The sequence below is a fragment of the Benincasa hispida genome, chromosome 6 (assembly GCF_009727055.1).
Source record: "Benincasa hispida cultivar B227 chromosome 6, ASM972705v1, whole genome shotgun sequence".
Lineage (NCBI taxonomy): Eukaryota > Viridiplantae > Streptophyta > Magnoliopsida > Cucurbitales > Cucurbitaceae > Benincasa > Benincasa hispida.
The window spans coordinates 18,483,539-18,496,785 of NC_052354.1; the positions used below are offsets into that span (position 1 = coordinate 18,483,539).

Consider the following 13,247-nt stretch of genomic DNA (forward strand, 5'->3'; position numbering starts at 1 on the left):
ATGATAGAACATGGAATTACGTCCCAATTCTCAGCCCTAGGTACACCTCAGTAGAATAGTGTATCGGAAAGGAGAAACAGATTCTTGTTGGACATGGTTCGGTCTATGATGAGTTATGTTTATCTTTTAGACTGGTTTTGGGGTTTTGCAGTGGAGACTGCATGTTACATTCTAAACAACGTTCCCTCGAAAGTGTTTCTGAAACACCTTTTGAGTTGTGGAGAGGCTGTAAAGGTAGTTTACGCCACTTCAGGATTCGGGGGTGTCCAGCCCACATACTTGTGACTAACCCGAAGAAGTTGGAATCGCATTCAAAAGTTTGCCTCTTTGTAGGCTACTCCAAGGAAACGAGAGGTGGATACTTCTATGATCGAGTGAGAATAGAGTGTTTGTTTGTACAAATGATATCTTCTTGGAAGTAGACTACATCAGGGATCATAAATCACGAAGTAAGCTTGTTTTACGTGAGATTTCTAGTGAGACTGAGACCACTGAGGGTCCAACAAGAGTTGTTGAACAAACTGACAGATCAACATGAGTTGTTATGTTTGGTACATCTAGTCAACCAATTGAAGAGTTGAGACTGCCTCGATGTAGTGGGAGGGTTATGAAACCACCGGAACACTACTTGGGTTTGACTGAAGCCCATAACATCATTTCTAAAGATGGGATTGAGGGTCCATTTTCTTTAAAGAATGCAATAGAGGATGTTGACAAGGATGAGTGGATTAAAGCCATGAACCAGAAGATGGAGTCTTTGTACTTCAATCAAGTCTGGGAGCTTGTGGATCAGCCTGATGAAGTAAAACCTATAGGGTGTAAGTGGATCTACAAGTGAAAGCAAGGTGTAGATGGAAAGGTGTAAACCTTTAAGGCTAGACTCGTGGCAAAAGGTTATACCAAGGTTGAGGGAGTGGACTATGAGAAAACTGTCTCACCTGTTGTCATGCTAAAGTCTATCTGGATACTCCTGTCCATAGTCACATTTTATGATTATGAGATATGGAAAATGGACGTCAAGACTGCATTTCTTAATGGTAATCTTGAGAAGACCATCTACATGGCTCAACAAGAGGGGTTCATAGTTCCAGATCAAGAGCAAAGTGTTTGCAAGCTTAATAGGTCAATTTATGGGCTGAAACAAACGTTTAGATCATGAACATTAGATTTGAGAGTACGGTCAAATCGTTTGGCTTTGATCAGAATGTCGATGAGCTTTGTGTTTACAAGAAGATCATCAACAACCCAATAGCTTTTCTGTTGTTGTATGTGGATGATATCCTACTCATTGTGAATGATGTAGGGTTTCTGACTAACATTAAGAAATGGCTAACTGCTCAGTTCCAAATGAAAGATTTGGGTGAGGCGCAGTATGTTCTAGGGATCCAGATCATTTGGGATCATAAGAACAAGAGGTTAGCATTGTCTCAGGCATCATACATCGATCAAATGTTGATCAGGTACAGGATGCAGGATTCCAAGAGGGGGTTGTTACCTTTCAGGCATGGAATCATATTGTCAAAGGATCAATGTCCTAAGACACCTCAAGAGGTTGAGAAGATGAGATAGATTCCCTATGCTTCAGCTGTAGGAAGCTTAATGTATGCAATGTTGTGTAACAGACCAATATTTTGCTATGTAGTAGGGATTATCAGTCGGTTATCAGTCGAATCTAGGATATGATCACTGGACGGCGATAAACGACGTCCTCAAGTATCCTTTGGAAGAAACGAGGACTACATAACTTGTGTATAGAGATAAGGGATCTGATCCGTACAGGATACACCGTCTCTGACTTTATGACCGATAAAGATTCTCATAAATCGACATTAGGGCCAGTGTTCACTCTGAATGAAGGGGTTGTAGTGTGGCAAAGCATTAAGCAAGGATGCATAAAAAAACTCCACTATGGAAGCTGAATACGTAGCCACTTGTGAAGACGCTAAGAAGGCTATTTGGCTGAGGAAATTCCTTACTGATTTGGAAGTTATTCCAAATATGGATATGCCAATCATCTTTATTGTGATAATAGCGGGGCTGTGGAAAATTCAAAGGAACCTCAGAGTGATCATCAAGGCAAGCATATCGAACGGAAATACCATTTGATCAGGGAGATTGTGCATCGCGGTGATGTGATAGTCATGAAGATCGCATCGGAGGACAATGTTGCTGATCCATTTACAAAGGCCTTTACGGTAAAAGTGTTCGAGGGTCAACTGGAGAGTCTTGGTCTGCGGGACATGTGGCATCTTGTCAAGGGCAAGTGAAAAATGATACTGGGGTATAGTGTATAACCTAGTTTATTGTATATTGTACTTGTATTTATCTTGTATTGTACATTAGTCTCTTGAGGCATTAGAATAAGAGGGAAATTGTTGGGATTGGTATCCTAATTCTTCCGGAGTCTCGTAGTTTGTAATCTATACTCATTTTTATGAATAAAATAAGAGTTATTTTATCTGACATTTACTCATATCTAATAAACAAAGTTTCATGGTTATTGTATGTGAACTTAAGCATGTATATGAGATATACAAGTGAATCATGTCTTAAGTGATAACCTAAAAAGGTCTGTAGTATAAGGATTAAAAAGAGACACTGATACATGGAAAATGGAGAGTAAATATATGCGTTCATCTTATGATATGCATTCGTTTTCCATGCACCGCTGGTCATGCGCTAGACTAAGGGATATGCAATATGCATCTAAAAATCTATGCGATGACAATGCATTTCTGCCACAAGATTTCTTGCTCTCTCGCCAAGTATAACGAGATCGCAAGTTTCTCAGGGTGATCCGAGGTCGAACTTAGGGACTTGTAGCTAAATGTTGCGAAGTGATGTGTTTGCGATGAAGAATAAAAGAATGATGAAGTTTAAGGACTATATGCTACTTCTACTTCTAACTAAACAGATTAAGCAATGAAAGTATGACTATGAGGGTTGGTAGAGACACGACAACTATTAACGAGTAATAAGATGCATGGAAAAATAGATAAAACGGTGGAGGGGATGACTTCACCGCATCAATAAGTTTGATCGCAAGGGTAACCCCAGCTAGCAAAAGTTATGAGATCATGCTATACACAATTGTCTAGGACGCATGCGATGCATATGCGATAGTGTCGATAGGACTTATGTCTAAGTCTCTATTCTTGCTCATGCGATCTAACACATAAACAAGGTGACCGCATACCATCGTATCCTACTTCTGGACGCATGCGATGTGACCGCATACTATCATATCCTATCTATAGGGTGTATGCGATATGTTAATAGCAATAGAACTTATGTGTAAGTCTCTACCCTTGCTTATTCGATCCAATCTGTCTCTCTCAAGCCTTGATTTGGTCTTTAGACTACTCTCTCAAGTTTGTACAATTGATGAATGATGCACTCATAAGACAAAATAATCACATAAAGCATGGTTGACATAAGATTATTCCTATCTCTAGGACTTACTTTGCTTAGTGAGTTCCACTACTTATCCTCTCAGGCAGCTAGTCGCCGCTGATCAGCTCATAGCCAAGCATTGCGACCGCTCATAGACAGGCGTTGCTACAGTTTCACACTAAGCAAAGAGGATTTTCTCACAATACTCGTGCAATGCACACCTCTCGGTGGTTTGCTACATGCTTCATATGTCTATGTCGCATGATTAAGTATGCGATACTCTAGCAATCTTACTTAGTCGTTGCAATGAAAGTAAAGAATGATAAAAAAAGAAGTAAATGAAGATGGAATCGAAGGAAATCAAGAGATGCATTGATTACAAAATGTATTAATGTCTTAAGCCAAAATGTAAGACAATACAGAGATAGAAGAGAGATGGAGGGCTAGATGTAGGTAATGTCTTGCTTCCATTAGATGTGTCTCAAGACTATCGATGGTGCCATGGATAGGCAATAGAGTAGTCTCTCTCGAGATCTATCTCCGGCGAAGCTCCAATTGTCACTCGGGATGGTTGGAGGAATGAAGAACTCTCAAAGAATGTCTTCTCATACTTTCGTCTGTGATCACAAGGATCTACCCTAAGGCAAAAGCTCGGATGATTTGAAGTTAGGCTCTAAGGCTTTATTTACAGAGTTCTATCGCCGACAACATTAATGGTCCTGCTTAGAATTTCTGCTACTAACGGCGTGATGGACCTGCTCTGAATCTCTGCTACTAACAGCGTGGTAGGTGAAATGTCAACATCAACTTTTGATACTCCAAAGGTATGTGTTCATGCTTGGTTTCCGAAGTACCATCGCATTCCACCACCCTTGCGTTCATCCATCTATTATGGTTATTACTCTGTAGCCGCAACCTCTATGCAATGGATGCATGCGGTTAATGGCCGCAACATCCATGTGACGAACGTATGAGATCGCCTTTACGATGGTGGGATTCACCGTATGCGATCGGTTCCTGCGATAGCTACAAAAATAGACATTTGGACGCAGAATAATGCATGATATTGGGTTAGCCGTGATTTTTAATGCAGATCGACGCACGCTCACTTTTCACATGAATTCTTAGTATAATCACCGCATATTCTACTTGCTAGCCCTCATAATTCTAAATAAAAGGCTTATAATAACTTATATTTCTACCAGTTATCAGATACCTGATCCTGGTGACACTACGGATACAACCCACTTTGTAGAGGTTTGCAAATGTTGTGAACAACTACAAATGGTAGATCCTGACAATTCATGTGGAGACATGCGAGTGGAGGTGTCTTATACAAAGAGTTTGTATAATATCGGACCACGAGATGACTAGTCTGCATATAACGCCGTTGATACTTAAGACTTACATCTCACCTAAACAACCATAGGTGACATGACCTCAATTCTGAGTGTTTTGGGAACTTCTACCTTTGAGGGCGGTTCTTTGATTAGTATGGGTGAGAGTAACCAAATTGCCAACTCAACATGCCTACCTTTTTGAGGATTTGTTTGCTTTGGGAGCTGGGAACTCAGTTACACAAGATGGAATTCAATCCTTCCTCGAAGCAGGGGTAAGTAGATAGATTGCTCCTTTAAGGGTTGATTCCGGGTCTTGAACATAGTGGCCATAACTTCTCTTTGGAAGAGAGGACTCAGTCATAGTAGGACTATGACCTATGTTCATTAGAGGGATCAGTGGTGCTCAAGAAGTTAGATGTAACTACAGGGACATAACAGTTACTGGTTCAGCTGTACTTACGAGCAATCTGTGAAGGCTTATCTCACTATTGATTGGTTGATATGGACACATAATATATCTGTAGTAAGAAGAGTTCAGCTGTCAGTCTTTAGTGGAGTGTCTGGCAGTTAACGGATGTGGATCCCATGATTAAAGAGTTTAGTCAGTTATTCACGTACCGTTGAAGCTTCAAGCTACAGGTCCATAAGGTCCCCTTGGTAGCTCAATGGATTCAAGTTGAGAATCAGTTATTGGGGCTGATTTGAAATGTTCAAATTGACAAGAGGAAAATTTATTATATATGATATGATTGGTATGATGTATGAGATACATCAAGTGGAGGATTAATGTAAATGAGATTTATATTAAGTACCATGAAATAGGAAAAAAATTATGGTTTGTATGTTTCATGAGATGAAATATTAAAACTATATAGTATAAATATAATATGGTAAGTTGGTATATATTTATAATAATATTAATTATTGGATATTATATCTTTTTCTCTAATAACCAATTGAGTGGGAGGTTATTGATAGTTTCATGGTAACCGTGAGATAAAAGGAAAAAATGTTTTCCTAAATTTAGAATGATTAAGCGTTGCAATGCTGCCCCAAAGCATTGCAACGCTTCGGAAACCCAAGGACACCAACATTGCAATGGACTCCAACGCTGAGACCTGACACTGTGAGACAGAAACATCAGTGTTGCAAGCTCCTTCAGAGCATTGCAATGCTGCGAAGTTTGACGAAAACCCCTCAGCGAGCGCGATATAGTCGAGCGTTGCAACGCTCTCCCTAGCGTTGCGACGCTGCGGTTGGCCTATAAAAGGAACCCTTACGGTTTAGCTGAAATCATCCCATCTTCTACCTTCTACTCCCGATTTTGGGCACTAGTCTCTTTTCTTGCTCTAGTTTTATTGCTTTTTCATTTTGTTTTGTAATAAGTTCTTCCCTTTTTTCCAATCGTGTTGATTTTTGACATGTTTCATGGCTAAAGGGTAAGAACTTAGCTTGGGTTAGTTAGTTTAATTTCATTCCAATGTAATTCTTGAGACTCGCTTTGGAATTCCGTGAGTATTATTTTGACTTAATGGAATTTTTCTTGAGTAAATTTTCATTTTTTGCGTATAGATAATTTGGCAAATTAACTATGCACGTTTAATTGACTACTTTGATCAACCCTAATTTGTAATCGTTAGGTAGTCATCACCTAAAAGCAAAAGTTAAGTCAGTTTGTTGTGTTAATTTAGGATTCCAATTGACAAGCATTTATTTTCTAACTTAGACAATCTTCACTCAATTAATCGGCTAAACAATGGAAACCAATTAATTGGCTTAGTCTTACCCTAAAGCTTAAAGCCTGTTAGTTAATTGATTGTTTGAGGATCCTCGCTCTTCTTTTAATTAACCTAATTTTATGGACTACCAGTTAGGATTCTAATTGAGTAGGCTAAGTTTTTAGTTCAATTAATCTCACATAAATTTTTAATAGTCTATGATAGAATTTTTTAGGAATGAATTGAATTACAATTGCCCAACCTGAGTGTTTGTTTGATTGATAATTTTCACAATTATTACATTCCACTTCTTTTTGTTTCCAAAATTTGTCTTTAACAATTTTCACAACACCCCCCCGCGCCCTCCCCCCAGTTACTTTCTACAAGTTCCAACTTTTTATGAATCCATATTAGGCTCTCTGTGGTTCGACCCTGGACTTGCTACTTGTACTACTAGTTAGTATAAAGGATTTGTTTGGTGATTTATAAATTTTAATCTGTATAGCAATGGGTTTGGGAGCGACACCAAAAGTACCGCTATCAAATTTGGCACTGTTGTCAAGGAGTCGACGGAATCTTTAATTTTTTAAACTTGTAATGTTTATCCTTACTAATCAATTTTCTCTTTTGGTGCATGACCCACATTCCCAAGGATGCTAGATAATTGTATTTTGCAGAGATCTCAAGGGAAGAGCGGAGAATCAGGAGAGAAAGGAGACAACAAGCTGCACTTGACAACATAATTCATGTTGAAGACACATTTCAAGGAGACGTCCTTGAAAATTTCCCAGTAATGGCCGAACGAGAAAAGACCCTCAAGGAGCTTGCAACCTCTGACTTCACTAAGCAGAATTTGTACATTGCTTATCCGAAGACAACAAGTAACTTTGAACTTAAATATGGCTTAATTCACTTACTTCCTGCCTTTTCTGGTTTGCAGGGCGTAGATCCGCACAAACATTTAAAGGAATTTTATGTCGTGCGCAATGGAATGAAACCCAGTGGGGTGACCTAGGAGCAGATCAATATAAGGGCATTTCCCTTTTCATTGAAGGGAGATGCCAAGGAATGGCTCTATATTCTTCTGCTTGGAAACATCGCACCTGGGAAGAACTACAGAGACAGTTCTTGGAGAAATGTTTTCCAGCATCTCGAGCTACTAGCATCAGAAAGGAAATTTACAACATTATGCAGTTCGATGGAGAAACCCTTCATGAGTATTGGGAACGATTCAAAAAGACCTGTACAAAGTTCCCCCATCATCTGATCTCAGACCAACTCTTGATCCAGTACTTTTATGCGGGACTGATGCAGATTGACAAAAGCAGCATAGATGCAGCTACAGGAGGAGCCTTAGTCAATAAAACCTCGACTGAGGCAATGAACTTGATAGCTACTATGCCAATAAATTCTCAACAGCTTGGAACTAGAGCTGCAATCAATGTAAAGTCCGCCATTGAAGTAACTAAACTTAAGAAAACAATTTCTGACTTAGTTTCTATTGTGAAACAGTTAGCAAAAGTGGAGATTGGACAGCCTATTGCCGTTTGCCAAGTATGTCATGGAACTAGCCATTCAGCTGACGTTTGCCTGAGTGCTCTGCAAGGAGCGATTCCTGAGGTGAATGTCATTGGAGGCTACAATTATAATGGACAAAACAGATGGCGGGACCCATTTAGTCAGACCTACAATCCTGGGTGGAGAGACCATCCAAACTTCAAATGGGGAGGAAAGAATGAGCAAGTCCAGCCTAATCATGGAGCACCATCTAATTCAAGTATGTCCTTGGAAGACATTGTAAAAAGTCTTGCTGACAACTCTTTTAAGTTTCAACAGGATACACAACATTTTCAGCAAGATACAAGGAAAGCCATAGAAGCTTTAGGGACCCAAGTCTCACAACTAGCCACCTCGATAAGCAAATTGGAGAGATGTCTAGCAATCTTCTGTCCTAACCTGAGTCAATGCTTAGAGAGAATGTTAGTGCAATCACATTGAGGAGTGGTAAGGAGTTGAAGCCGCCTGTTGAGTTAGTAAAAGAGCCAGAATTGGATCCAGAAATTCTTTCTTCAGATCAAACCGTTTTTCCACCACAAAATAAACAGGGAGTATCTTCTCACCCTTATCCTTCTTTAGATGCATATGTACCTAAAGCCCCTTCTCCCTCCAAGCTTACTAGGCCAAAGGAAGCAATTGCATACAAAGACAAGGAGCTTTTGGAGATGTTTAGAAGCATTGAGATAAATATTCCTCTCCTCAATGCTATCAAGGAAATCCTCAAATATGCAAAATTTTGTAAGGAGCTTTGCACGAGGAAAAGACAAGCCAAGGAAAAAGAGAGAATGGTGGTAAGCCAATCCGTATCTACAATCCTACAGAAAAACTTGCCAAAAAAAAGAAGGATCCAGGTATGTTTTCTCTCCCTTGCATCATAGACAAAAAGAAAATTGATAGGGCCATGCTAGATTTGGGTGCATCAATAAATGTTATGCCTTATTCAATTTATCAAGAATTAAAATTAAAGCACTTAACTGAAAATGGAATTGTCATACAATTAGTAGATAGGTCCTTTATTCACCCATTAGAAGTCATAAAGGATGTCCTAGTCCAAGTCAATGAGTTGCGTTTTCCTGCCGATTTCTATGTTCTTAAGATGGAAGAGTCCATATCCATATCATCGACATCAATCTTTCTTGGGTGTCCTTTTATGAAGACGGCTAAGACTAAGATTGATGTAGATGAGGGCACTTTGTCTGTAGAGTTCGATGGTGAGTTGGTCAAGTTTAACATTTTCGATGCTATGAAAACTTCCAGCATAGGGCAAGTACATTCTTTATGCCAATTGATGTGTTTGACTCTCTTGAGCAGGAGGTTATATGGGATGTCTATGATGACAATGAGGATGACTCAAAAGATTTAATCCCACTTGGAGAGCTTGCCACTTTGTCCATGATAGAGCAGGTAAGTATGCCCTCATGTTCTGATGATGAATCTTCTTATAAAGTGCTTCCTTCTGTTTTGCAGGCACCTAAATTCGAGCTGAAGGAGCTTCCAGACCACTTAAAGTATGCCTATTTGGGGGAAGCTGAGACCTTACTTGTTATTATCTGCAAGCACCTAACTGAGGAATAAGAAAAGTAAGTGGTTAAGGTATTGCAGAAATATAAGCTGGCCATTGGATGGACACTAGCTGACATTAAAAGTATTAGTCCCGCTATATGCTTGCATTGGATCTCTTTGGAAGATGGAGCTAAGCCTCGTCGACAGCCTCAACGACAATTGAATTCTTTCTTGAATGAGGTAGTTATGAATAAGGTCTTCAAACTCTTGGATGCATGTATTATCTATCCTATCCCTGATAGCGACTGGGTCAGTCCTATTCATATAACGCCTAAGAATAAACGGGTAGTACTGTGGTTAAAAATGATGAGGGTAGTTTGATTCCTTTTAAGGTCCAGAATGGGTGGAGAATATGTATATATTTTAGGAAATTAAATGCTATAACTAGAAATGATCACTTCCCCATTCCGTTTATTGTTCAGATGCTTGAAAGGCTTGCTAGAAATCCCTTCTTCCGTTTTCTCGATGGTTTTTTGAGTTTCTATCAGATCCCGATAAATCAAAAGGACCAACAGAATACGACATTCACATGTCCTTATGGTACCTTCTCTTTCAGAATAATGTCATTTGGACTATGTAACGCTCTCGGCACCTTTCAGCATTGTATGATGTCCATATTTTCTGAGTATATTGAGAAATGCAAGGAGGTTTTTATGGATGACTTTATTGTATATGGAGACTCATTTGCTGATTGTCTGTCTAATTTATCTAAGGTGCTAGAAAAATGCATTGAGTCTAACCTTGCTCGAAATTTTGAAAAGTGTCATTTCATGGCCTCGCGTGGTATAGTTTTAGGACATATAATATCTGAGCATGGCATAGAGGTAGATCCTACTAAAATTGATGTTATTACTAAGCTCCCTTACCCCACAAATGTGAGGGAGGTTCATTCGTTTCTTGGTCATGTAGGTTTCTATCGCAGGTTCATTAAAGATTTTAGTAAGGTTGCTCAGTTGATGACCTCCTTTCTCCAAAAGAACATCGCCTTTGATTTTAATGACGAATACAGGAAAAGTTTTGAAGTACTAAAGAACGCCTTGTCGTGCACTCCAGTTATTCAGGCTCCTCGTTGGGCAAATCCTTTTGAGATCATGTGTGATACGAGTTACCATGCTGTAGGAGCAGTATTGGGGTAGAAGAACGATAAGAAACATCACGTCATCTACTATGCTTCGTAGACCCTTAACCTAGCTTAGTGTAGCTACACCATGACGGAAAAGGAGTTTTTAGCTGTTATTTTTTTTAGAAAAATTTTGCTATTATATTTTGGGAACTGAAGTTACTATTTTTTCTGACCATGCAGGTCTACGCTACCTGATGTCAAAGAAGGAGTCCAAGCCTAGATTGTTGAGGTAGGTTCTTCTCCTTCAGGAGTTCAACCTAAAACTCAAAGATAAAAACGGATGTGAGAATGCCTGTGCTGATTACCTGAGTAGGATTGTAGTAGAGGGAGGTTGCCTCAGTTCAGATAGAGATTTCTCTGACCACATTTTGATGCAGGCAGATGGTATTTCTATGACTCCCTGCTACGCTGACATTGTGAATTACATGACCACTGGTAAGTTCCCGCCTGGTATGAACAAACATAGGCAAGATAAAATTAAAAGTGAGTCAAAATATTATGTTTGGGAGGATCCTATTGTGTGGAAGTTTTGTTCAGATCTGTAGTGAGGAGGTGTGTCCCTAATGATGAGTTCTTTTCTATTCTTCAATTTCTTCATAAGCATGCATGTGGTGGGCACTTTAGTCCTAAGAGAACCACAAAAAAAGTCTTAGATTCTGGTTTATATTGGGACACACTATTTAGGGATGCGTACTTTTTTGGCAAAACTTGTGAGCGGTGTCAGAAATCTGGAGGGTTGTCCCGTAGGAATGAGATGCCACAATTTCCTATACTTTTTTGTGAGATATTTGAAGTTTGGAGTATTGACTTTATAGGACCTTTTCCTTCTTCTTGTGGATACAAATATATTTTATTGGCAGTGGACTATGTTTCCAAATGGGTGGACAAAAAGGCCACAGTTACTGATGATGTTAAAGTGGTTGCATGTTTTTTGAAAACTAACATTCATAGCAAGTTTGGCTTCCCTAAAGCAATCATCACCGATTAGGGATCACACTTTTACAATAGAGTCATTGTATCCCTATTGAAGATGTACAGTGTCCAACATCGTATTTGTTGGGATCGGTGTCCTAATTTTCTCGGAGTCTTGTAGTGTGTAAACAGTTTGTACACATTATTATTAGTAATATAAGAGCTATTTTATTTGCATTTACATATATCCAATAAACAAAGATCCATGGTTATTTTATGTAAACTTAAGCATGTATATGAGATAAACAAGTAGATCACACCTTAAGTAATAACCTAAAAGGTCTGTAGTATAAGAATAAAGGAGGGATACCTTATCCTAGTGAAACTACGAATACGACCCGCTTTTTAGAGGTTTACAAGTATTGTGAACTACTACAGATTGTCTGATCTTGACCATTCATGTGGAGCCATGCGAGCGGGGACGTCCTATACAAAGTGTTTGTATAAGACTGGATCATGAGATGATTAGTCTTATACAAAGTGTTTGTATAAAACCGGATCACGAGATGACTTACATCTCACTAAAATGACCATAGGTGACATGACCTTAATCAAGAGTGTTTTGGCAACTCTTGCCTATGAAAGCGGTCCTTTGATTAATATGGGTGAGAGTTGCAAGATTTCCAACTCAACAAGCCTACCTTTTTGGGTATTTGTCTGATTGGGGAGCTGGGAACTCAGTTACACAAGACGGAATTCATTTCTTCCTCGAAGCAGGGGTAAGTAGATAGATTGCTCCTTTAAGGGCTGATTTCGAGTCTTGAACATAATGGCCACATCCTCTCTGGGGAAGATAAGACGCAGTCATAGTAGGACTATGACTTATTGTTCATTAGAGGAATCAGTGGTACTTAAGAAGTTAGATGTAGCTACAAGGGCAAAACGGTGAATTGGCCCAGCTGTACTTAACGAGCGATATGTGAAGGGTTATCGCACTGTTGATTGGTTGATATGGACACAAAAATATATCTGTAGTGAAAAGAGTGCAGTTGTCGATCCTTAGTGGAGTGTCCGACAGTTAACGAATGGTGGATCCCATGACTAAAGAGTTTAGTCAGTTATTCACGTACTGTTGAAGTTTCAAGCTACTGGTCCATAAGGTCTCCCTGGTAGCTCAATGGGTTCAAGTTGAGAATCAAATTTTGGGGATAGTTTGAAGTGTTCAAAATAACAAGAGGAAATTCAATTATATATGATATAATTGGTGTGATGTATGAGATACATCAAGTGGAGGAATTAATGTAAATATGATTTACATTAAGTACCATAAAATAGAAAAATAACTATAGTTTGTATGTTTCATGAGGTGAAATATTAAAACTATAGATTATAAATATAATATGGTGGTAGGGAAAACTAGCATATAATTATTTATATCTCTCCCAATACTCTAACAAAGTCTCTCCCACACTTCGCTTGATTCCATAAATTTCTTTTCTAATCGAGTAGGCTCTAGAAGCCGAAAATAATTTCTCCAACAACTTATTCTTTAACCCATTCCACATAGTTATTGAGCCCGCGGGTAAGTAATACCACCAATCTTTAGCCACATGCTTTAAGGAAAATGGGAATCCTCTAAGA

The 13,247-nt window shown here is 39.0% G+C and overlaps 1 protein-coding gene and 1 non-coding gene across 2 annotated transcripts; one reads left to right on the forward strand and one right to left on the reverse strand.

Moving 5' to 3' along the window:
• Positions 1-7,612: 7,612 nt before the first annotated feature.
• LOC120080672 lies at positions 7,613-7,719 on the reverse strand. The gene has a single exon (XR_005482622.1). It is a non-coding gene; the product is annotated as a small nucleolar RNA R71 (small nucleolar RNA).
• Positions 7,720-8,415: 696 nt separating this feature from the next.
• LOC120079141 lies at positions 8,416-11,682 on the forward strand. The gene is made up of 8 exons (XM_039033319.1): positions 8,416-8,859; positions 8,976-9,275; positions 9,320-9,412; positions 9,476-9,550; positions 9,611-9,820; positions 9,994-10,695; positions 11,072-11,129; positions 11,555-11,682. Exons 1-8 carry the CDS (start codon positions 8,416-8,418, stop codon positions 11,680-11,682), a joined length of 2,010 nt encoding a protein of 669 aa, XP_038889247.1.
• The last annotated feature ends 1,565 nt before the right edge of the window (positions 11,683-13,247 follow it).

What these genes read in the sequence shown, in the direction of transcription:
- LOC120079141 (XM_039033319.1), top strand. Translation starts at nt 8,416, where the DNA reads ATGCTTAGAGAGAATGTTAGTGCAATCACATTGAGGAGTGGTAAGGAG. An exon ending in CAAAAAAAAGAAGGATCCAG is followed by an intron (nt 8,860 to 8,975) that starts GTATGTTTTCTC and finishes TTAAAATTAAAG; the next exon opens with CACTTAACTGAAAATGGAAT. An exon ending in CTATCCCTGATAGCGACTGG is followed by an intron (nt 9,821 to 9,993) that starts GTCAGTCCTATT and finishes TTTATTGTTCAG; the next exon opens with ATGCTTGAAAGGCTTGCTAG.